Source organism: Hippopotamus amphibius, chromosome 3 (genome assembly GCF_030028045.1).
Source record: "Hippopotamus amphibius kiboko isolate mHipAmp2 chromosome 3, mHipAmp2.hap2, whole genome shotgun sequence".
In the NCBI taxonomy this organism is placed as follows: Eukaryota; Metazoa; Chordata; class Mammalia; order Artiodactyla; family Hippopotamidae; genus Hippopotamus; species Hippopotamus amphibius.
In genome coordinates this window covers 98,726,795-98,750,119 of record NC_080188.1, presented here as the reverse complement: position 1 = coordinate 98,750,119, position 23,325 = coordinate 98,726,795, and the positions used below count along the sequence as shown (strand labels likewise).

The 23,325-nt window shown below is 64.3% G+C and overlaps 3 protein-coding genes across 21 annotated transcripts in view; 1 reads left to right on the top strand and 2 right to left on the bottom strand.

Moving 5' to 3' along the window:
- PHRF1 (PHD and ring finger domains 1) overlaps positions 1-6,484 on the bottom strand; it is a 26,128-nt gene extending 19,644 nt beyond the window's left edge. For 3 of the 9 annotated variants that reach the window (XM_057726241.1, XM_057726243.1, XM_057726242.1), the window contains exons 1-3: positions 6,342-6,484; positions 2,560-2,738; positions 2,228-2,338 (exon numbers count right to left, since the gene is read on the bottom strand). In XM_057726241.1, the coding sequence (XP_057582224.1) occupies positions 2,228-2,338; positions 2,560-2,738; positions 6,342-6,484 (433 nt within the window). Of the gene's footprint in view, positions 1-2,227; positions 2,339-2,559; positions 2,739-5,645; positions 5,662-5,699; positions 5,719-6,341 lie in introns of those variants that run through there. The other 6 variants (XM_057726244.1, XM_057726245.1, XM_057726246.1 and 3 more) reach the window with 5 other exon arrangements.
- LMNTD2 (lamin tail domain containing 2) lies at positions 5,967-23,325 on the top strand. 7 transcript variants are annotated; one of them, XM_057726256.1, is made up of 13 exons: positions 5,967-6,055; positions 18,770-18,977; positions 19,067-19,228; positions 19,626-19,713; positions 19,855-20,010; positions 20,330-20,401; positions 20,490-20,578; positions 20,914-21,215; positions 21,628-21,739; positions 21,854-22,043; positions 22,127-22,246; positions 22,331-22,527; positions 22,766-23,012. In XM_057726256.1, exons 2-13 carry the CDS (start codon positions 18,790-18,792, stop codon positions 23,010-23,012), a joined length of 1,923 nt encoding a protein of 640 aa, XP_057582239.1. In that variant the 5' UTR covers positions 5,967-6,055; positions 18,770-18,789. The 7 variants fall into 7 exon arrangements, with proteins under 7 accessions (XP_057582239.1, XP_057582238.1, XP_057582235.1 ...); XM_057726255.1 differs by lacking the exon at positions 5,967-6,055 and adding an exon at positions 16,902-17,101; XM_057726252.1 differs by lacking the exon at positions 5,967-6,055 and adding an exon at positions 16,902-18,269 and having other exon boundaries at positions 21,854-21,971.
- RASSF7 (Ras association domain family member 7) lies at positions 13,973-16,694 on the bottom strand. 5 transcript variants are annotated; one of them, XM_057726262.1, is made up of 6 exons: positions 16,325-16,565; positions 15,878-16,008; positions 14,977-15,689; positions 14,711-14,839; positions 14,553-14,634; positions 14,299-14,470 (listed from the first exon to the last, which is right to left on the bottom strand). In XM_057726262.1, exons 1-6 carry the CDS (start codon positions 16,417-16,419, stop codon positions 14,439-14,441), a joined length of 1,182 nt encoding a protein of 393 aa, XP_057582245.1. In that variant the 5' UTR covers positions 16,420-16,565; the 3' UTR covers positions 14,299-14,438. The 5 variants fall into 5 exon arrangements, with proteins under 5 accessions (XP_057582243.1, XP_057582242.1, XP_057582244.1 ...); XM_057726260.1 differs by lacking the exon at positions 16,325-16,565 and adding an exon at positions 16,572-16,694 and having other exon boundaries at positions 13,973-14,634; XM_057726259.1 differs by having other exon boundaries at positions 13,973-14,634.

The following is a 23,325-nucleotide window of genomic DNA, read 5'->3' as shown; positions in this document are numbered from 1 at the left end:
CTGCCATCTGAGGGCCACCTGAGCCCTCTGCGGTGCCTCCACCCACAGAGGACACCTCTGAAGTCCCTGAGGGGCAGCAACCACCAACAGAGAGGTGGCTGAAGACACAGGCAGGCGCCAAGGCCCTGGGCCCCCCACCTTCCCCCTTGCCCCCCGTCTCAGGGGCTGCCGGACACAGGCCTTGACCAGACAAGGACCAGACCAAGGAAGGTGCACACACGGTGTCAGCCCGGCATGGCAGCTGGCAGCACAGCACGACTGGGAATCCCAGTGCGGGTGAGGGCCCTGCACACACCACGAGGGCAGGACCACACTGGAAAGAGCTGGGAGCGACCCTTGACAGGGCTGCGCAGGGCGGGGCGTGCACTGGGCAGACCAGGACGGTACGCGCTGCCTGCAGAGCTGGGTGCGGCGGGGATCAGAGTCCCAAGTCCTCCTTGTTTATTACAAGACTTGTACAGATGATACTCATCTAACGTTGAAAACTGAGCAAACAGCGACACAAGCAAGTGACTTTCAGGAAACGACATGAGAACAGGAAAAGCAATAAGTAGAAAGACTGCCGTGGGAAGGGGCACTCGGCAGACACCAGGTCCGTACGGATGCAGGGACCTCCCCCTGAAGACACTCTCTGAGAGACATCTAAGTCCTCACCAGCCACAGAGACGTGCTCTTTCCCTGAGAGTTTCACAGACTGGCGCTGGAGAACTAGGGGTGTCTGGTGGAGTTTTACAGCTACAGTCGTGGCCGGCATGTGCCTGCCCTCCACCAGGCACGTTCCCATCACCCGTGGGCCTCCTGGGCACTGGGCTCTGTGCCAGCTGTCCCTGCACAGCAGTCCTCCCATCCCATGTGCACCACAGCCTAGTTAACCTTCCCGTCCTTCAGATCACAGCTGTGTCTTTCTAGAAGCTTTTCCTCACCAGCCCAGGCCCACAGGGTCCGAGCCCTCCCCCTTCCCGTGACGTCCCATAAACACACTTTTGCCACCTATCTCCTGACCTAACTGCTGCTTTACGCCACCATCTCTGCTGTTAGATGGTGCGCTCAGGGGCAGGGGACCCCGGGTGGCCTCCCACCTACCCTCCAGCCGCCGTTCTCTGGCATTCAACAGGCCCTCAAACCTCTGCTTGAGGGATAAACCGACAAGGACCTCATGTCCTCTGCCTCCAACCCTGTTGCAGCCACATGCCTGTGCCCAAGGCCATCTGCAGAAATAAGCGGAAAAGCCACAGTGACCTGCGAGCTCAGCACAGAACCTCACGTGCCTGCACAGAAGTCAAAATCTTACTGTGGAAGAACGTGTCCCCGACACACAAGGGGCAGCAAACTCACACTGCCGTGCTGTGCCAATGGTGTTCCATCACGAGCACCACCCCACACGTGAGGTGACCTTCCTGGGACTGTCTGCTGCCCGTGACCGCAGGAGCTCCAAGGGCTGTGGTAAACAGACCAGCAGACGCTTTGGGACGCTGACTGTATCAGCAGGAAAGCAGTGGGAACCAAGCTTCCACCCCGGCACCACGTGGGAGGGGCTGGGACAGAGCAGTCCTGCCTGGGGGCCTGCAGGTCACGTACCGGCTAGGGTGGCCGGGAAGGCCAGGGAAGGCGATGCCACCAAGCCCTCCGGCGGCGCGACCTGCCCTTACAGCTCCCTGCGTGGGAGTCCAGAGGCACAGCACCGAGCAGTGTGAGCAGATGGGGAGTTTCTTAATAAAGTCCTCCTGCCCGTCCACCCGCTCTCTCAGGGCTTCCAACAAAAGAGCGAGAGAAAGAGCCACAGGAGGCGTTGCCTTCCTGCCCAGGTGGTCCCCGGGGTCAGTTGTCCCAGGTCCCAGCAAACCTCAGTTCATGCGAACCTGCCCTGTAACCAGGCTGGTGGCCCGCTCTGCCCGCAGGTCCCGTCCGGGCACGCTCTCCCTGCAACACCCTTCACACTACTCCCTGTTCCCAGGCATCTTAACCTCCTGCTGCCACCAGAGAAGAGACCTATCCACTGTGTCGTCAGCCCAACCACATCCAAGCAGGCCAGCTTCCCAGCTGAACACAAAACCCGCAGCAGGGCACTCCCCGAGAAGGCTGCTGTGCTGGGGAGTCTCATGCCAAGTGTCCACAGCCCCGCTGGCCAGTGGTCAAGACGGCACCTTCACCAAGGCTGTGTTAGAAACAGCGACCCTGTCACAACGAGAGGAGACACGAGGGGTGGCTGGAAGGTCTGCGTTCTCACCGGATCCGTCTTCCAGGTCCCCCTCCTCGTCCTCGTCCCCCTCCTCGTCCTCGCTGTGCTCACTGCCCGTGTTGTCCTCAGAGCCCCCACTGTGGGCGTCGCTGCTTCCTTCTAGATTGACAGGTAAAAACACAGGCCCAGGGGCAGAGTCACGACCAAGCAGCAAAGAGTGAGGCCGGCTGGAAGAGGGCAGAGGCGGCCAGAGGACCCCGCCCACAGGGCGCCCAGAGGCTGCCCCCAGATAGTGAGGGGGGTGGCAGGGGCGCGCACAAGGGAGAGCACACCGTCTGCTGATTTACATCTGTACTGACTGCGTGTTGTACTGCTTATACCTGTGCACCTGAAGAGCCCGACATGGGTGTGTGCCCCCAGCTCCAGGCGGGGGGGCGGCTCACCAGCGTCACTGGCCAGGGCAGCAGCACAGAGGTTTGGGTGGCCATCGGGCCCTGGGCTTAGGTCCACAAGCTCGTCCAGGCTGTCGTCATCCATTGCTGGACATTGGAGTTCAGCTCTGAAAGAAAGCAGGGTCAAGTGATTCCCCTCTCCCAGGCTTTATGTAAAGCTCCCCGCCGAGAGCACGACAGTCACTCTCTACACATCACATCCTGCTGACGCGAGCACCCCCCGCCCCCAGTAGCACAGGAGATGTAATATGCCCAAAACTGGGCATCCACACACAGAAAGACAGGCTCCCATCTACAGAGCCACGTTCAAAGTCAGATCCCAGTTTATAACAAACCTAATTTAGCCTTGGGCTGGCCACCCACAACACTCCCCGGGTACCCCGAGGCCAGGCCTGAGGGAAATGCCTTACCACAAGTGAGGCAAAGCAGGGCTTTCAGCGGGCGATGGTCACCAGAAGGTTCTAGGGCCGCACAGGGCTCTCTCCCTCACTCTCCTGGCACACCCTTCTCAGCCGCAGCTGACCAGCCCAGCCTCCGCACACCTGACTATAGCTGGGAGGCTGTGGGCACCAGTTGAGGCTCCTCTGACCTCGCCCTGGCGTGTCCACGGGGCACTGCCGAGTCACCTGACTGCCTGGGAGCAGCACGGGGCCACGAGGAGCAGAGGTCGGGTTCTGACTCTCGGTTGCTATGTGCACCTGCTCTTGGGCTCCTGATCTCCAAGTGGGGATGCCTGTCCTGCACAGTATGCAAGGCCACTGCCAGGATAACACAGAAGATCTAGACTGATGACCTCACGGACGCAGTGGTACACAATCACCCTCCCACGCCAGGGCCTCTGACTTTGGTCTCCAAACAAGGGTTCCTTTCCCATCAGTGCTACTCACTTCCCAGGTGACCCCAGAAGGAAACACCTCAGCGACACACAGTGAAGAAACCCCTCCCCGTGGCCCAGTGTGCTTCCAACCAAGTCCAGTCTGTGTGGTCAAAGGAAAGGGGTCACAGGAGAGACTGGAAGGCAGGGGGCAAAGCAAGAACCAGGGGTGGGCGGTTAGTCAGGCTGACAGCGGTGGGCCCAGAGCCAGGAAACACTCTTATTCCTGGATTCCACATGCAGGCTTCTCTGCTGTGGGCCACACACTGTGTACTTCACATGCATTACAGCAACCAGGGGAGGGGCTGTCACCACCACCATTGTATAGATGCTCCAAAGAACAATCCCCTAATGGGGCCTGAGGCAGGCCCCCGAGTGCCTCGCTTCCCATACAAAGCCCCAGATTCTGGGACAATGTTTTCTAAAATAGTGACAGCATGTTAATTTCAGGAACCTGCCAACTGTCTTATGATGCCTTAAGCTGAAACAGTCAACTGAAATCATTAACCCCACTAAAGTCACCGCCTTTCTTCCACCTAATACCCTAAGGTTAAGAAAATCAGCCACAGTCCTACTCAGCTAAGGGTCTGCAGCCCACTCCTTGGTGACTCAGCAACACAGCTGGGACCTTCCCTGTCCTGTACACGAGTCCTGACCACGACTCCTGCTAGAAACACACAGGCCATCGGATGAGATGGTGCTGCCGTCTGTCCAGGAGGATGCCACCTTACCCATGAGCATGATGGCCACAGCGCCACTGCAGGTAAGGAGACCTGTAACCCTCTGGCCACAGCTGGGACTGGACTCCACAGCGTCATTTCAGGACACCTGCTCTCATGCCCACCCTGCCCCTACTGTGTGCAGCACAGGTCCTGCCCTGGGGAGGCACAGCCTTCCAGGGAGGTAAATACACCTAGGAACGCACCAGGGAAAACTTCAGAAAATGTAACCCCCCAAGGAGACCACAGAGCACAGCCAGGGACAGTTCACACGCACAAGGTCAAAAGCACAAACAAATAACCCCTGGCCTCTCCCATGGTGACTGAGACCTAGGCTTGCCTGCCAGAGGCAGTGGCAGGCCCTGGCTCAGAGAGCTGTCAGAAGAGGTCAGTGTGACCACGATGGGATCTGATTCACAGGGGCCTGCCAGAGACATTAGCTCGGGAGTGAGACTGACTGACTCTCTGTGTCCCTGTACCTGTGGGGTTCAGTCCCATGAGCCCTGTGTTCCTCCATCACAGCTATGAGGAGAATGTCCAAAAGCCTCCTGACACGCCTCTCCCTTCCCACATCACCACACAGTGTAACTTCTGGCAGCACCCAGGGAGAAGAGCTGGGTAGCCTCTGAAGGTACTTCCCAGAGCAAGCACTGTGCAAACACTAAGGAAGAGACCACCATTAGCAACCCCTGGTACCCCGTTTCTCTATAAGGAACCCCGCACTCAGAACACTGTGGGAATGGAACCCAGCTTGGGACCTACTGGCCCCACCAGCAGCCCCAGCTCAGACACACCTCCCCAGATCCATCATCCCAACCTCTGCTCCAATGTTCCGGACCAATGGCCAGGAAGCCTTTTCTGCAGGAGAGCGTACAGCCCCTTCCGCCTCTGGCCACCTTGGTAGTGCTGGCAGTGCTCTGTGGCTTTCCAGATTTGGGGAAACTAGGGGGAAACTGTAAACCAGAAAGAGTATTTCCCTCTCTTTTCAAATTCAGATACTCGAAGCATCTCCAATCCCAACCATCACTAAGGAACCAAAAGAGCTTCCGGTGTGTCCACAGGCAGCTGTGCCAGGACCAGAATCTGACTGCCCGTCACAGGATCTGAGCAAGTCTACCAGGTCCAACATTTCACATGGGGTCCACTCTCGTTTTTCATTCACCGTCTGCCACAGAGGCTGCAAGACCTCGAAACTGCAAACAGCACCAAAGTCAAAAAGCTAGGGCCCAGCAAAGTCGTGGCAGGGTTGAGACACACACCAAGAGTCCATGCTGGAGGCTGCTGAGAGAAGCAAGCCAGTGTGGCCCTGTCGGGGCCTTGACACCAGCCCAGTGCGAAAAAGGAACCAGCTGTTGTCATTCTGACTCAACGTTCTTCTCCCAAGAAAAAATAGGGAAGGTGTGCTAAACCCCAAGTCAAACCTCACTTCAGCCTCTGGTTCTGTCCAAGGGACCACGGGCCAAAATGTGGCTCACCAGGCTGACGACCGCTGTGCCGCCGCAGAAGCAAGAAGAGCTGAAGATGTAACACAACCCTTGTTATTAAAAAAAAAAAAAAAAAAAAAAAAAAAAGCCCGGGCCAGGAAGCAGGGCTCGGGTTAACACAGGGCCCCGGCTCCGCACTAAGGAGCGGTGTGACGTTGGCAAGTTGCTTAACATCTCTGGGCTGCAATCTATTTATCCGTGGAACGGGAAGGCTCATACCCACTCCCGAGACGCGGCTGTGAAGCCGACGAGAGTCAAGGAGTGGGGAAGCACCCCACCAACCACACGGGCCCGTCGGAACACAGACGAAGCCGATGAAAGCAAAGACGGGCAGCAGCGGGAGACGGGTGAGCAAAGGGTCCCCCGGCGCCCTCCGAGCGGGGAGAGCGACAGTGCGGGGGCCGGGCGCCACGGGGCCAGGCGGCAGGCGCCCCACGGACACGCGCCTGCAGGCCCGGGGCCTCCCGGTCTCCGCGCCAGGCCGCCCGCGCCCGCTCCCCGCCCGCCCGCCCGGGGCCAGCGCGGGGCAGGCCTGGCACCGCGGGGCAGGCCGCAGACAAAGCGCCAGGCGCCCGCGGCGGCCCTCCAGCCGGGACGCGGCGCACACCCGGGACGCCACGACCCCGCACATACCCGGAACCTCGCGCCCCGCCGGCCGTTCCCGGGCGCTCACCGCCGCCGCCGCCGCCCGAACTAGAGGCGCGATTAGGCCCGGCCGCCGCCGCCGCCGCCGCCGCCACCGCCGCCGCCGCGCGCTCCTCGACCCGGAAGTGCATGGAGCCGGCTTCCGGGGCCCGCCCACCCCGCCCGTTGACGGGAACCACTGGGACCGGGGCAGGGAGGACAGCGCTGAGGCGGAGGGGGCGCTCTCTGCTGTCGGGGAGCTCAAGGCTTTGGAAACACTGTTTCATGCGTTATCACCGTCCAGAGAGAGAGGTTTCTTGGCAGAATTTGCGATGTCCAAGCCCCCGCCCATGGGCTGTTCCGGGCCGTCCTTCCCCGCCGGGGAGCTGGTACGGTCCGACCCGCCTCCCGTCTCCCAGGGCGAATGGGAGCGGACGCCCGGAACCCTAGCCCCGCCCCCAACCCGGGCCCCGCCCCCCGCCCCCCGCATCGTGAGGCGCCCCGCGCGCGCCCCGGGAAAGCCCCGGCGGAGCGGCGGCTCGCCGCGCTTTCACGGCCACCGAACACGGACAGGCCTGCCGCGAGGACGACCCACAGCCCCGTGTCCCTCCCGGTCCCGGCGCCGCACCCAGGGACCGCGGCGAGTCACCGCGCCGCGCGCCGTGTGGCGAGCTCAGCCGTGCTCCGATTAAAAAAAAAGAAAGAAAAGTGCAGCGTGCGGGGCTCCGGGGTCGGGGGGGCTGGCCGGTGCTAGTCCGCGGGTGAGGAGGGACCTGGCCGACGCGTGCGGGCTGGGGGCAGCCGTGGGGAGAGCGCGGAGAGGCTGCCGGGGCCCCAGGAGGGAGGGTCCTGATCCCCCGGGCGGCAACGGGTGAGCGCACTGCAGCAGCCGGGGGCGGGCCCGGGGGGCCAGTGAGGACGCCACTTCGGCCATCCCCCCCCGCCCCCCAGGGACCGCCGTGGGGCGGGCTCGCGTGCAGGCAGCGTAGGTGCGGGAAGCGATCGGCTCCTGGCAGGTTCTGAAGGCAGAACGGAGGCGGGGGGTCGCTGAGGGGTTGGACGTGAGATACCAGGTAAAGGGGGACACCAGGAAGGGTTCCTGGAAGCCAGGGGAAGAAGGCGCATCTAGGAGGACGCCTGGGTGGAGCGAGGTGGGGGTCGCCTGCGACCCGGAGAAGAGCGGCGCTGGGGGCCGGGCAGCTGCAGGGGGTGTAAAGAGAAGGCGCGCAGACTGAAACCTTTCCGCGCCCAGCGGGGAACAGAAGTGGAGGCAGCTGAGAAAGAGCCCACCGAGGGAGGGTGGTTCTGTTTTTTTCCTCTTTACGACGGGAGGAGTAACCCCGTGTGCTTACAGGCTCTGGAAAGGACTTTGCAGGAAGGAAGAATGGATGGTGCCAGAGAGGTGAAGGACTCTGGAGAGAGTCTTCTCTGTGGGTGTGGGTGTGTCTATGTGTGGCTGGCGCAGCATAGTACCTCTTCGGTGTCACCCGGGCCAGGTACCCAAACCCGGACACTTTGGCTCTCAGTGGATGTGTGAATCGCGTGACCTCCGGAGAGTTTCTCAACCCCCTGTGCCTCTTGGCTATAAAATAGTGATATTGAGGGCTGAATGGGTGAGTATAGGGACAGTATTTCAGGTGGGGTCCAGCAGGGTAGACACCCTGCACCAGACACCTCCACCTCCCTCTCAGCTTGGTCTTGGCAAGTGCTGACCCTTCTAGACACACCTGCCTACCTGCCAAAGACCACTAGGTATGAGGACGCTGCCCAGCAGAGGCTCCCAAATGGGGGTGGGGTGGGAGCATGCTGCGAAAGCTCCTGGGGAAGGAGTTGGACAAGCAGCTTATGGCTAACTTGGAGTGGGACCAGCCCCTCCCAGCCTCACCTGCAGCCGCTCTTGGGGGCTGCTGGAAGATTGTCATAATAAACACACCCACCATGATGAGATGCAAACACGTCCTCAGCAGGCATCCCTGAGTAGTGCACAACCTACCCAGCCATGGCCGCCTTGCTCAGACATGGGACGTGTCCCCAGGGAACTGCCCAGAACCACTGGTCTGAGCAAAGGTGGTACTTTTTGAGAGCACAGGCACATGTCTGATGCCCCCACCACCACCACCATGCTGATACAAGTAACTCACTCTCCTACGTGTGTGGACACTTTCCCACCCTCAGTGTTGTCGACCCCTGTGTACACTGACCCGCCACTTCTCGCATGCTAGTGCCAAGCAAGGACACCTGTGTGCACTCTGCCCTGTCCCTCAGAAAACCTGGGCCCTGCAGCCCTCACTGGGCCCTGGTGTGTGCTGGCATGCCCTGTTCCTGCCCCTCAGGCCCAGGCAGCAGCCACGGGACGCATGCTGCTCTCCTCGTGCGTGCAGGAGGGTGGAGCTGGACGGGGAGCTTGCTGGGTTCTGTCCAGCTCAGGCCAGCCCTGTCCCCTGCCATCGGGCCTGCACGAAAACCAGGGCCAGAGCTGGGGAAAGGAGACAGGCAGAGCTGCGACCCCTGACTTCGAAGGCAGGTGTATCCGTGTCCTAGGGCAGCCATAACAAACAACCACAGACTGGGGGGCTTAAGATCACAAATTTCTTCTCTCACAGTCCAGGAGGCCAGACGTCCGAAACCTTGGCTGACAGCTGTGCTCTCTCTGAGGTCTGTGGGGGGAGCCCTTTGTGTCTGCTTCTGGTGTTTAGCGCTTCAGGCTTTCTTGGCTTGTGGCACCATCACCCCAGTGTCTGCCTGGTCTTCATCTGGCCTTCCTCCCCCTGCGTCTGTGCCTTCCTATTGAAAGCACACTTGTCATTGGACTTAGCACCCACTCAGGTCGTGCAGGATGAGCTAATCAAGCTGCAAAGACCCTTTTTCCAAGTAAGGTGACATTCACAGGGTCTAGGCATTTGGATATAACCTATCTTCTGGGGACCGCCATTCAGTCCACTATAGAGGGTGATAAAGGGTGCATTTGGAACCAGCAGGACTGGGGAGGGGGGCATCGCTGGGGGTCATACCAGTGGGGTGAGGCAGGAACTGGGAGTCACCCTGACTTCTGGCTTGTCCCTGTCCCCAAATTCCAGACTTCTCCCCTCCAAACCTCTGCCTGTCCTGCTCCCAGCATGCCCTGTCCCGAAGGTGCGGGCCTTCCCACAGGTTCTGAAGGGTTCCCTCAAGACCCATGCAGTCCAGGCCTGGCTGACCCCCAACAGCTGAGCCAGCTCCTCACTCATTTCCCACCCGCAGGAGCCACACCCTACAACACCCTTCCCTTGAATTTCTGTACTCAGGCTTCATGCTGCTGAGGTCCCAGGCAGGGTCAGGTGCCTCCCTGGAGGCCCGCACTTAGCCACCTGGGCAACAATTTTGAAGGAAGGAATGAAATGACCAAATGGTGGGGAGGGTACAGGAGGGGCCCACAACTGGTTTTGTGGCAGCTGGTGGGCTCCAGCCCAGGCTTACGTGGACTCCGGGGAGGACAAGGAGGGGGTGGTGAGTTGGGGGGCAGGAGGGCTGCAGGAGAGCAGCCAGGATGGCTGAGGCTGAGGAGGTACCGGCCCTGGGCCAAGTCGGGGGCACAGGGGCCCTCTGTAGCTGCCTGGAGCCAGGAGAATGGGGTCCTCCAGAGAGGGCCAGGCTCTGAGGCAGGTGCCAGAGACCCTGGTAGACTTGAGGGAGGGGGGCAAACAGGGGAGCTCCTGCTCACTTTGGAGGGGACACAGGTCTTACGAGGACCCTAACCCTAACTCCAGACTGAATGGTGGAGAAGAGAAGGGGCTCGGGCACCTCTCTGTCTGATTAGGGGTCCGGACGACCCATGATTCGGCGTCAGGTGGGCTGCGAGGGGAGTGTGAAGAAAGGGGCCAGCGCCACGACTCCACCTAGGGCTCCACCAGGAGTGGGTGACTCCGGGCCTGAAACACTCCGTTCCCCCGGCTTCTACCGCTCCAATACCCGGGCAGAGCAAGGCGGAGGACGGGGGCCAGCGCCGAGGGCCCTGCGCCCCGTGCAGTGGCCGCTCCGGACAGGGGTGACCGGGAGCCCCCAGGGTCGGCCCGCGGGCGTCGCGGAGCCAGCCAGGCGGGAGCCCAGCCCGCCAGGCCGCCCCGGAGCGGGCGCAGGAGGGGCGGGCGGGAGGCGGTCGCGAGGGCACGGCCCGGACAGCGCGTCCCGGGGCCCGGCGTTCCCGGGGAGGGGCCGGCTCGCGGGGGCAGGTGGCCGCAGGCGCCCGGGCAGTCCCACCGCCGGGGCTGGCGGGGGTCGCGCCTCGGGTCGTACCACTCGGGCGGCCGGCGGGGGAGCCACCCCGGGCTGCAGGCGGTGGCGCCCGCAGGCCCCGCCCGGCAGGTGGCGGCCCCGCCCCGAGGCCGACGTGCGGAAAGGAACGCGCCGGCCGCGCCCGCGAGGGGCCGCGCGGCGGTGGGCGTGGCGTCCCAGCCCCGGCTCGCGCCCACTGGCTGCGTCGCGGCGGGGCGGGCCCGGCTCGGCCGACCATTGGCCGCGGGCCTTGAGCATTTGCATACGGGCCGGGCGTGGGGCGAGGGGCCGGCGGGGGCGCGAGGGGGCCACGGCCGCCGCCGAAGTTGGGCCGAGGGCCGGCGACGGCCCTGCGCTGGGGTCGCAGGTGACGCGCGCGGGGTCCCCGGCCGGCGGGCGGGAGCTCGGGCCGGGCCAGGGCAGCGGGCTCGGACAGCCACGTTGGGGGGGGCGGGGGCGGCCGACCCCTCCGCCCGCGAGGCGGTCCCTCCAGGCGCAGGGCAGCCCCTGCCCACCGCACACTGCGCTGCTCCGGACCCACTGTGCGTGTGACAGCGGCTGATCTGTTTCTGGGCAGCGCGACCGCCCGGCCCCTCTGTGACCCTGCAGGGCAGGGGACAGCTGCGTCGGGTCAGAGGGCGCGCGCCAAGGCGGTGGGAGGCAGGGCGCCCCACGGGCTGGGTGCGCCCAGCAGTGGGTCGAGTGGGGGAAACCAGGGGCTATTCAGGGGCCTTGGATGCCCTCCGCTCGAGGGGGCTCAGGTTGGACTGGATGCCCTCTTGGAGGGAACTCTCTTTCCCTTGTGTGTCTCAGGGTGTCAGGATGTGCAGTGTTCCTGGGACCACCTTCCCGACGTCGCCAAGCTGAAGTCAGCCCTGGGCAGGCATGGGTGTCGGTGGCCCGACCCTTGGACGTCGGGACAAGGACCTCCAGAACCAGCCTCTTGAGGGTCAGCTCTGGGAACTTTCTTGAGGACAGAGTGCCAGATTGGATTTTTCTGTGTACGCTGCCACTTCAGCGAGGCCCCTAAGGGAGTCAGGACTCTGAAGACCGGTGTGTGGTGCCCATTGACCCGCCCCCTCCCCCCCCCCAGGTGGGGGTTCCTGGAGGCCCGCCTTCACTGTTGGGTATTCTCAAGTTCACGGTGAAAATCTTGTGGTGCAGCAGGCCCAGAGCAGCCTCTGGGCCTGCAGATGCCAGGAGGCCAGCGGCAGGCTCTGTCCCCTCTCCCAGGCAGTGGGGGCTGATGGCTGGAGCAGCCTGGTGGGGAGGCGGGCTTAGTCGGGGCCTTGCATGGATTTGGACTCCCCTTTGGAGGGACCCTGTCCTAACGAATGGGCGATGTGGTGTGCTGAGGGTCACCCCCAGTGGGCGTGGAGGGTGAGAACCAGCAGAGCTGATTCGCTGCCACTGGGCAGTGACTTACCGTGAGTGACCCTCTGTGAACCCTGGTGTTCTCGGCCAGCCCTGGAGAGCCCTGCTGCACAGGGGAAAAGCAGGAACTCAGGCCAGTTGGGGCGCCAGTGCCTTGCCCCACCGCCCCCCAAGCCTGGCCCTGCAGAGTGACTGTGGATGGCTGCCTGTACTCACACCTGGTGGGGTCCTGCCTCAGCTCTAGGGAGCCAGCCTGGTCTGGCTTGGTCCTGCCCTGCTGGTTTGTGGGCGCTGGGCCCTTCCTCACCTCAGCACGTTTCACATCATTTTCGAAGTACAGTTTAAAACTCAGAAGTAAACTTTTCAGCAACTCAAAGATTTGCTCAGCGATCTGAAACACTTCTGGCAACTTTCAGGGGTGTGGGATTTTGTGATCCTGGAACAGCCACAGGGGAAGGTTCTGCCCATTTCCCACCCCAGAGCCCCCTCTCAGCTGGAGAAGAGGGCTCACCAGCATCCTCAGAGCCAGCCTCAGACCAGGGGAAGGTCTCTGGCAGAGACTTCAGAAGGGATGGGTGTTCCTTGAAAACAGACACAGGAGACCGGGGGCGGGGCACGAGCTTGCCCCGTTCTATGCCTGCCACCCTGTGTGGGGTGGGGAAGCCCGTGACACCAGGAAGGGCGTGGGCTGGTCCTCCCCTTTCCCCTGGTGTGTAGGGTGGTCCCTGGATGGCAAATGGCCTTGCCCCCTGCTGCCCTCCGTGCTCAGCTGGGAGAGGACGCCATGCTGAGGCTCAGGGCTCGTGCCCAGAGGTCCATCCAACCCTCTGGAGCACAAGGGGAGGCTACAGGTGAAGGGAGCAGGCCCCTTGGACAATCCCCAGTCCTCCCACCCAGGGCGAGGCCTCACCAGCCTGTGCACTCTGGGCTGCACTCTTTGTGGCCTGTGCTTGACTGTATCTGGAGTCACAGGTCAGGCAGGAGTGTGGACAGGCAGGGGGATGGGCTGGGGGCTCCACAGAGGAAGCTGGGGCCAGACACCTTACGCCACAGGCCTGCGCAGCCACTCCCGTCCCTGCTGCAGCTCGGGCTCCTGGTTACTCCCATGAGCTGTGCGCTTGGTTTCCTTGCTCCTTGGATGTTCCCAACTGTCTGCCCCCAAGGAAGTGGGGAATACCTCAGGGACCACCCCAGGAGAAGGCTGAGTCCATCCCAAAGTTGCCCGCCTCCAAACTAAGCACGAAGACCCCTGTGATCTAGGCTGTCCCGTTCTCTGTTCCTCAATACGCATAGCTGCACCCAAGCCTCAGAGCCCCCTAGGTTCTGGCCAGCACAGAGCTCTCCCATCGCAGTCACAACTCTCGGAACTGAGAGCCTGTGGCCCACCCCAGGACCAGAACTGTGATTCCGATCTCGCCCTGCCCCAATTTCAAGGCTGCAGGCATGCAGCGGAGGCTTCACGCCCACCGGGGGAGCCAAGGTGAGGTGGGTGCTGGAAGGCAGGGCGGCACACCCTTCAGGGGCCAGTGAAGCTCCCTGGGCCTCCAGACCCAGGAGTCCAGGACCTGCCCCCGCAAGCTCTCAGACTCAGGAAACCTGATGGACGGGTCTGGCATGTCTCTGAGTCCTGTATCCAGGAGCCACCCCAGAGGGGGCAGCGCTTCCTGCCGCTGGTGGGGAACAGGCCAGAGAGGGAAGCCAGGTGGGAGAGGGGTCCAGACACCAGACAAAAACTCAGGTCAGGACTGAGGCCACTCGAGGCCCCTGGCACCACTGCAGACCTGGGTGCAGGCTGCCAAGGAGAGAAGACCCCCACTCGCCCAACAGGAAAAGGGGGGGGGGTGGACATAACAGCCTGAAATGTGAGCCCCTGGGATTTCCAGCTTTGGACCAGCTGACCACTGGTCCCTGGGAAACCCCCATCTCAGGATCCTTAGCTCCGGCCAGCCCCAGGCAGCTCAAGGGACCACCCAGAGACCCCACAGGCCCTGCCCAGTGCAGCCTCAGGACACGCTTAAACCACGTGGGGCAGTTTATTGAGGCTTTAGTATCGGGGTAGTGGGGCAGCACACACACACAGATGTGGGGAAAGATACCTCCCCCACGCAAGCACATACCCACAAGCTGAACACAGGGTCCGCACACCTCCCATCCCCAAAAAGGAGCTGTGGCCTTTGGGGCCTAGTGGTTTCAGGGCTGGCCATGACCCACGCTTCTCCAGGGGTCTTGGTAGATTTGACAAGGACTAGGGCAAGAGTCCTTAGCCTTCCTCTGCCCCCTGCAGCAGACACCCTAGGGTTCCAAGGCGTCCCATCTCAGACCCAGGGCACCAGGGCTTCCCCTTGCATGGTGGAAGGAGTCCTCTGTGACCACGGGCTCGCCTTCCTTTGTCTAGGCTGGGCTGGCCTTGGCTGCCCTTGCTTGCGTCAGCAGAGCCCAGGGCTGGGCTGGCAGTGGACGTCCACTCTGGGGCAAGAGCTGCTACCTCCAGGAGTTCTGCCTCATGGGGGCAACTGTGGGGCAGACATGGGCTGAGAGGGCTGAGGGGGCCACAGGAGGACCTCATCCCACCCAGAGTTGAGGAGACAGACATACTCTCTTGGCTCAGGCTGGACACTAGGGCTGGATTCTGGGGGGCTCCCGTGAGGGGCTCTTCTCTGGCCGGAGGCAGAAGATCCTGTGGGAAGAACAGGTCAGCTTGGAGCTTGGCTGGGCCCCCCGCCGACCTGGCCTCCCTCCAGAACTGCTCTGACCTGCATGCCAGGGGGGGTCCCTGCAGGCCGAGGGGGCGGGGGCAGTGCAGCCCCCGTCTGCTGGATGAACTGCTGCAGGTTACACTGACGCAGTTCCCGGTTCAGCTCCTCCAGCTCCTGGGCCTGGGCCTAGGGCACACGGGACCCTCAGGGCATGGCCGTGGAGCCGCCTAGCCTCGTGCTCTCCCTCACCTGATCCTGAGACCCACACCCAAGTCCACCCTGCGATGGGGGTGCTAGCCGGGCTGCAGGCCCTGCACGCTCACCTGCAGGGCGTGCTCGGCGGCCTCCAGAGCCCTGCCCACCAGGGCAAGGCTGCCCTGCACCTCCACACTCTGCCGCTCCTGAGTGGCCAGGTCCTGGCGCAGGCGTTCCGCAACAGACGCCGCGGGCGAGGAGGGCCCCGGGGCCTCTGCGGCTAGAAGTAACTCGGCCTCCAGGGCGCGGGCCTGAGCATCCAGGGCCTGCAGCCGGGCGGCATGCTCAGCGGTGGCCGCGCTCAGCGCCTGCAGGCGTGCCTGCCCCTCGCGCTCCCGGGCCTGCTCCCGCCGCAGCTCCTGCTCCCAGAAGGCCTCCTGGCCCAGCTCCGCTGCATTCCTGTGCACCCTTCGCTCCAAGCCCTGCAGGTCTGCGCAGCAGCCCGGCAGTGGTGCTACAGGAGCCACAGGCTCAGGTGGCACAGGACCGGGGGCCAGCCCAGGGAAGCCTAGGCTGAAGGTCAGGGCTTTGCGGGGCTCACAGTCCAGTGCTGGTCGAGGCTTTGGGGGAAGGCTGGCTCGGACTGAGCAGCGCTCAGGGGGAGGGCAGCTGTCCGAGGAGGGCCTCCCAGCAAGGCTGGGCCCTGTCCGCCTCAGGACAAACTGGACATCGCTGGCAAACTGTCCACAGGTTGCCTGGGCACCCACTGGACACTCCTGGGGTAGCAGCTGCCGTTCCTTCTCTCTGAGACGCTGCACGAGCACAAAGCGGCCCGTCTGGCCTGGAGAAGGGGAGAGGGGTCAGTAAGCCCACGTCCCGTCCCCTCTGTCCACCTGGCTTGCACAGTTGGAGGAAGGCAAGAGGGATCAGCAACAGCCCCCCCCCCCCGCCTTGGGGCAAGAAGGGGCCAGGAGGCCAGGCCCCAGCCCAGGTGCACCTGCTGGGTCCATCGTGCTTCAGGGGACTCACCTATCGCTTGGGCTAGTGCGATGACCACTTCCTGACAGGTGGTCTGCTCTGAAACCCCACAGACCACGCGCTGGATGCCATCCACCCACACCTTCAGTTCCATGACCGCCAGCCCTGAGAGCATCCCTGTCCTGCAGGGAGGGTGAAGGCCACAGGGTCAGGCCCTACCTTGGCCCCAACACAGCCTGGCCCCCTCTTCCTCCTCCAGGCCTGCCCCTCACCCCCAGAACTGGCTCAGGGGCCGCTGCCCCTCAGGGTCTGGTACCCAGCTCCACCCGCAGGCTGTGCAATCCTGGGGTGGGTTCGCAAAGACCAGCGGCCCTCCCCCCGCCCCCACGGGGAAGCCGTGTGCCCTCCCGCAGCGCTCGGAGGCTCTCCCACTTCCCAGCCTGCTCTCGCCCCGCCCCAGTCCCGGAACAAGGCAAATCATTAACCAGACCCAGTCACCTGGCTCGGAGGGCACAGCCCCTCCCGCGGGCGTCCGCGCGTAGACCTCGGCCCCGCCGATCCCCCGCACCCTGCGCCTCCCCACTCCCGCCCATGCCCGCGCTCGCCGCGAGGCCGCCGTCCCCGCGCAGGGCGGGTGCAGGTGCGGCGCGGCCCCCACGCCGGCTCGGCCCGTGTCCCTTCGTCGGAGCCGCCGTCCGGGGGCGCGCCCCGCGCTCTGGAGACTCCGGGGCCCGGCGCGGCTCACCTGGGCGCTCGCCGGCCTCCGGGACCCACACGCGACCCGGCTGCCGCCCGGCGCCCGGCGCCCGGCGCCACCGCACCCTGCTGCCGCCAGCGCCGCGGGAGCACCCCAGCTCTCCCCCGCCTCGGCCCGCGGCCCGCGCGCCCCGCCCCGCAGCTGCCATTGGCTCCGCGGCGCCCACTGCCCGCCCCGCGCCGGCACCCATTAGCCGGCTGCTCAGAGCCCCGCCCCCGGCCCGTCCCATTGGCTCCTCGCCCGCCCCGCCCCCGCGGCGCCCAGGTGTGGGCGGGGCTCGGCGGCGCCGGTCCACGCACGTCCCAAGCCCGAGAACAACGCGGAAGCGGGTGCCCGGCCGCGGGAGCGGGTGGCGAGCCGGGCAGGTTCCTGGCCGCGCGTCACGCTGACTTCCGCAGAAGCTGTCCCGTCCGAGGAGCCTCCTGCCTGGCGAGAGGGCGCTGGCCTGGGACCCCGCGAGCCCGGCCTGCGCCCGGAGGAGCAGCGGGGCCAGAGCCTCCCCTCCTCTGGCCTGATGGGTCCGCGCCGGGACGCACGGGGGTCGGGGGTCTCGTAGCGGGAGGGACTGGAGCTAGTTAGCCGCTGCTCCTCTTTAGCTTCTGCGGGGCTGGCGATCCTGCTGGAGGAGGGGACCGCCCAGAGGTTGCCTGGGACAAAGGCCCTGGGCTCTTTGTCTGAGGCTCCTTCCCCCCACCCTTTCCTGCCCTCATTGGGGCCCAAAGCCTGCGCGAGCTGTGGACACATTTCTCCACCAGGCCAGTCCTGCTGTCCTGCCAGGAGACCCCAAGCCAGAGCGGCGGCTAGAGTCCCTCATAGTCTCAATGCTGTCTGTGTCGGGGCGGGGGGGGGGGGGGGGTCCTCACTCTCGACACAAGCTCTGCAAGAGCAAAAGTTGAAAGTCCCAATGAATGAATGGTGAAGGAATGAAGGTGGGGGGCGCAGGGGGGGCAAAGACTGGAGAACATGGGTCTTATGGGTCAGGTCTGGGGCTTCACTTTTGTCTGGGGGTGGGGGCAAGGGCGAGGGAACCGTTGTCATTGTTATGTACATGTCTTCAGGCCTCCCTGCAGTGGCTCAAGTGGTGCAGGTGGATGGGGGGGAGAGTAAGGGGAGGCTTCTCTCTTGGGGGTCAGGTAAATGGGCATCAGCCGCTGAGGGTTCAGAGGCTGTAGGAGGCACTCAGGAGGGGCCCCACTGCTCGTTAGAGCTCAGCAAGCCCCCCCACCCCAGGTTCTCAGGGCTCTACCCTGCCTCATCTCCCCGCTCCCCAGTCAGCTCAGGCCCTAGGGAGGTCCACATTCTCAGGAAGGCTGTCCTGCTGGCCTGTGGACACACAGGGCAGCAATGCCTCCAATACCCACCAATCGCCGTGGTCAGGCTGGGGAGGGACCATGGGAACCTCCCGTAGGGTTGGTTGGGGGTATTGGGCTGAGGGGGTGACCATGGCAGGCCCTGCTTGTCACTCTGTGTCCCCTGGGCCTGCTAAGGTTAGCTGGGCAATAGCTCAGCCTCTTACTGCTTCTTCAGGCTGGACAAAGAGGGGGCCCAGGTTCACTTGGGGCCCTGGTCTGGGGTCTCCCTGGAGCCTCCTGGTAACAAACAGCCCCTCCCCTTCTGGGTGCAGGTATCCATGGCAACACTGTAGAGCCTTTCTCTCCCCAGGCCTGCTTGGATTTCAGGCCTCAGGTGAGTTTTGGGGGGAGGGCCCTGAGTCTGAGGAGACAGGGGTGTCACCGGCAAAGGACTAGCACCTTTGGGGACCCTTGCTCTAGGCTGGGGGGCAGGACCTCAGGTCCTGGAGGGCAAGGGTGACAGGAGATGACAGGGAATGTGTGAACACCCAAGTGACGTGGTGCCAGGGTTGTGGGTGACGTTCTACCCTGGCCTGGTCGGAAACACACAGGTGTGGACACCCATGTGACTGGCAGTGTGCTATCCTGTGGGGTAGACACACACACACACACACACACACACACACACACACACACACACACACACACACACACACACACATACATACATACATACAGACACACACACACACCCTTCCTGGAGAGTGATGCTCTGTGAACCAGCGGCGCTATTTGGGGCCATCGTACACATACTTGTGTGTTGGTCATGTAAGGAGAGCCCTGCAGGGGTGCCCCACACGGGACCCAGGGCAGACCCACCACCTCTCCTCTCAGCTCCGCCAACAACATCAAGAATGGCCCCTGAGTCTTGTCAGGAGGCTGAAGACGCCGAGGAAGAGGCTCTCCCATCCCTGGTGGACCGAAAGCCGGTCAGTGGCCACGTGGGGCCTCCAGCCAGCGCCCCTGCAGACCCGGTGGCTTCTGCATGCCCTCAGGACACCAAGCCCAGCTCCACCGGGATGCTCTCCTCTGTCAACCTGCAGTAAGGAGGGGAGGGGGGCAGTCAGCCGCTCGGGCCAGACCCGCCAGAGAGCAGGGCTTGATCAAGCGGCAGGGGCGCTGGCATTTCAGGTCGGCCCTGGAGTCCCTGGACTCCTGCACCCTTCGGCTGCTGTGGGGGCAGCGGGAACTGGAGCTCCAGGCCCTGCGGTGGGCCATCCAGAACCAGCAGGAGGCCCGGCACTGCCATATCCTGCAAGAGGTGGCTGGGCTTCCAGCCAAGAGGTCCTCAGGGTACTGCTCATCTCCCCCTCCCATCCCCCCCCACCAGTCCCCAGCCCCGCCCTAACTCCAGGTTTATGTCTGACTCTGGCCTCTACTGCCGAGACCCCAGCCCCGCCCCTGACCTTTGCCTCTAGCCCCAGTCCTTACCTGGCCCTGATTGCCCACCCTAATCCTGAAGAAGTTAATATACTGTAAACCCATCCAGACCCTAACCAGGAACATGTCCGTGGGTGCTGAACCCAACCTAGACACCACCTCTGACCCAGACCTCTTCAAGGCCTGACCTGGCCTGTCCCAGTTGCCCTCTGTGCCCTCAGGCTCTTAATGACAGTGAAGAGGAGCCCTTCCTTCTCCTCCTTGGCTGCCGTCCCAGGGGTGGGGGTTGTTGAGATTGCCCCTTCCCCAGGAGCTCGCGTAGTCAGGAGAAGTTCCTGCAAAACCAGGTCCAAAAGCTGACTTTGGAGTTGGAAGAGCAGAAGGAACAGGCCCAGCTGGTGAGGGGCGGGTCGGATCAGGGAATGGGGCATGGGACCCAAGCCCAGGGTGAGGATGGGAGGACCAAGGAGGGGTTGGCCTTGGCGGGCAGGGTCTGGAGAAGGCCCCGCCCACCTCTTGGCCCTCTTCTCTTGGAGCAGGAGAAGGCGCACCTGGAGGAGCGGCTGCTGCAGGCCAGAAACATGCTGCAGCAGCTGGAGGCTGAGCTGCAGGCCTTCCAGAAGTCCTGTCTCCTGCAGCTGGCCTGCTCCTCTTGGGTGGGCCGCATGCTGCGGTCATCCACGGGTAATGTGGAGGTGAGCCTGGCTCCCGGGCCCCACCCCTCCCAGCCTGCCCTCCTTGGTCTTCCCTCCAACAGCCAGTGTATTCCCTTCCTTCTGCTGCTTCCCCTGGGGATCCCTGGCCTGCCTGGGAGGCCTGCCCCACTCGGGCTGCCTCTGGGACCTGGACTGAGGCCTGGGACAGGGAGGAGCTACAAGCCCTGTGGTTCCGTCCACCTGATACTTAGCAAGTGTGCGCCTCAGGTGCTGGGGATGTCAGGGGAGACTGGCCTTGGGCAGAGGAGTGCACTTCCCCCCCAGCCCCTGCCCGCTGGCCTCCTGTCCCTTTTTGCAGGTGGTGACAGCAGAGACCCTGATGGACCCCAGCGACCTCTCTGAGAATGATCAGGCCGCCACTGCTGGGGAGGTAAGTGAGGCCAAAGCCCTCCAGCTGTGTTCTTGGCTCAGCAGTCCTGCGGGAGGGTCAGGTCACATGCTTGTTGCTCCCTGGCCAGGGTTTCCGGCTGGAGGATGTAGACTGGAACAGCATTGCCCACCGGTTCCCCAACCTCTTCACCAACCTTGAGTCCAACTCAGATCCAAAGTAACTGCACTGGGTGCGGACTCCCCGGGGTAAGGGGAGGGGAAGTCTTGCCTTGGCTGGTATGGACCAAAGTCCAAGTTCCACCCTTTAGTGTCCCTGGACAGGTCACTTAAACCTTCCAAGAATCAGTTCTCTGACCTGTAGGATGGGGTCAGGGATGAAGGGAAAGGGCTCTGGGGCCATCTCTGTCCAGCCATGAGCCCTTTGCCCAGGCTGGGTCCTAGGGACTGAGGCCACAACTTGGTGTGCCCTGCCCACCTTATGGAGGTTGGATGGAGACAGGGCTGCGGTCCAGGAGCTGGAGCTGTGGGCAGCAAGCTGATCTTGACCTGCAGGCATCCCCAGGCCCCGCCGCCCCCGCAGCTCCCACCAGCCACACCATCTGACCAGTGGAGCTCGGAGCTGTGCTATCGAAACAGGGAGCATCGTCTCAAGAGTGTCGAGTGGAGCGCCCTGCCCCTGGTGGGCACCAGCAGCTCCGGGGGCGCCGACTCCGAGTCCAGCAGCTGCCTGCTGGCTGTGCGTTATCACGTGCATCAAGTGACAGGGGACCCTCCACAGGCGCCAGGCCACACTGCTGAGCAGGTGGAGGCACAGGCGCAGAGCCTCTTCAGGGACACTCAGGCAGCATCGGAAGGTGGAGTGGGGCGAATCTCCCCTGGTTGCCCCCCCCCCACCTCTGCAGGACTGTGATCTCTGCCCAAAGCCCTAAAGGATGCCCCCCAGCCTCTGGGCTTTCATGGTAACCCAGTTTGAGGCAGTTGGGGCCTCTCCAGCCCCATCCCTAGGGGTTAGGATGGTCTTGGAGGACTCCTGCCACTGCTTTTGTGCTCTGGCTTGAACCCACCTTCCCCCTTGCCCCTAACAAGTACTGCCAGGCAGTCCTCTGCTTCCCTCAGCCTCCAGGGCCCAGCTATCCCTCCTGTCTGGGATCTGACCCCAGGCGCTGCTCCTCTCCCACGTGGACCCTCCGGGCGCTACAGGCCAGGTCTGGCCTCACAGAGATGTCCCCAGTGGACGCTGCATATTGGGTTTCTCCTCTGGGACAGGCCGCCTCTCCCTGGATCTCCAAAAATCCCACCTGGACAGGCAGAGCAAGAATGGCCGGGAGCCTGAGTACCCCGCGCATCCCCACTCCCGGCTTTCTGGGTGCTGTCCAAGGTGAGGAGGGGACCAGCCCAGCGCGCAGCGGCAGGAGCAGGTCTCCTAGCCGAGCCCCGGGGGCGGGGGGGCCCGGAACATCTTGGCACAGCGCCCTGCCCACGCTCGCACCAGCCCCTCGGGCGCCTGCCTGAAGATCGTGGCCGTGAGCCGCCGCCAGCGCTTCGTGCGCATCCTCAACCAGTCGCTGGAGGACACGGCCGACCTGGGTGACTTCGTGCTGCAGCAGCAAGTGCGTGACTTCCCCGTGTGCATGTACCGCTTCCCACCTGGCACGCTGCTGGCGCCACGGCACCACATCACGGTGCGCCCCGCGCCCCTCGCGGCCCGCCCCGACCCCTGCCGCCAGCCCTTTCCCCCCTCACCCGCCGCCTGCGCCTTCCCCAGGTGTGGGGCGAGGCGCCCGGCAGCACCAAGCGGCAGCCACCCTCCTGCTTGGGCCGGGAGCCCGTCCACTTCCACTCCAGCCGAGGCTGCGTGACCCTCCTCCTGAACCCCCAAGGCGAGGTCAGTGCGGGCCCCAGTGCGGGTGGTGGGAAGAGCGGGCGCTGCAGGGTGGAGGTGACCCCCGTGCTCCCCATGGCCCCGCAGGTCCTCAGCGAGCACCAGGCCCCGCACTGCGTGACCCCCGTGCCCAGGACCTTCGCCGACAACACCGACTTGTCCACCGACCGTTTCCCGCTCTCAGAGGCCCGGCCCGAAGCCGACCTCTTGGAACAGCAGCCCCAGCCTCGACCCCCGTGCGAGGGTCGAGTGCGGGAGGCCGGGGCCGGGCGCCGGAGGCCGAGGTGGGGACCGCGGGTCCCTCCGTCCGTGCCTCCTCCCCAGGCCCCGACTCGGCCAAGACCCCCCAGGCCCCCTGCCGGGACTGTCCCCCCACCTCCCCAGGCCCCGCCCTTGCCAGGACCACCCTCCAGCTGTTCAGGCCTCCCGGCAGGTCCTCCGCCTCCCCAGGCCCCGTCCCCTCCGGGACCACCCCCTCCTGCGGAAGGGCTCTGTCTCTCACGACCCCCTCCCCCTCCCCAGGACGCGGGTCCAGCTGCCCCGCCTGAACACCGGCAGGCTCTTCCGCCAGCGGCAGGTGCCCGCGCGGCCGGAGGGCGCCGCCGAGACCCACCCAGCGGTCCTGCCTGCCGTCCTCGCCCCCGGTGAGTGCGCGGCAGGGAGGCACGTGGAGGGAGGGACGGACAGCGAGGAGGGAGCAGCCGGCCGACCTCACCCCATCACCGCCCCGCGCAGAGGCCACGCTGCGCCTCCAGCACCGGCAGGCTAGGAAGGAACGCAAGGTCCGGGTGAGCGCGCGCACGGGCGTAAGGCAGCCCCGCCCCTCGGGCCCCGCCCCCATGGGCCAGCCCCGCCCCTCGGGCCCCTCCCCGCCCTCTCAGGCCCCGCCCCGCCAGGTGTGCCGGAAGAGCGTGGACCGCGGCTGCCCCATGGTGGCGCTGTCGGTGCAGAGCACGGCCGAGAGCAGGTTCGGCTTCCGCTTCCTCAGCTGCCCGCCCATCACCGCGGACTCGCGCTGGCCGGTGTAGGCGAGCAGGACGGCGGCCCCGACGCCGGTGGCCCCGCGTCCCCCAAGCCCCCAC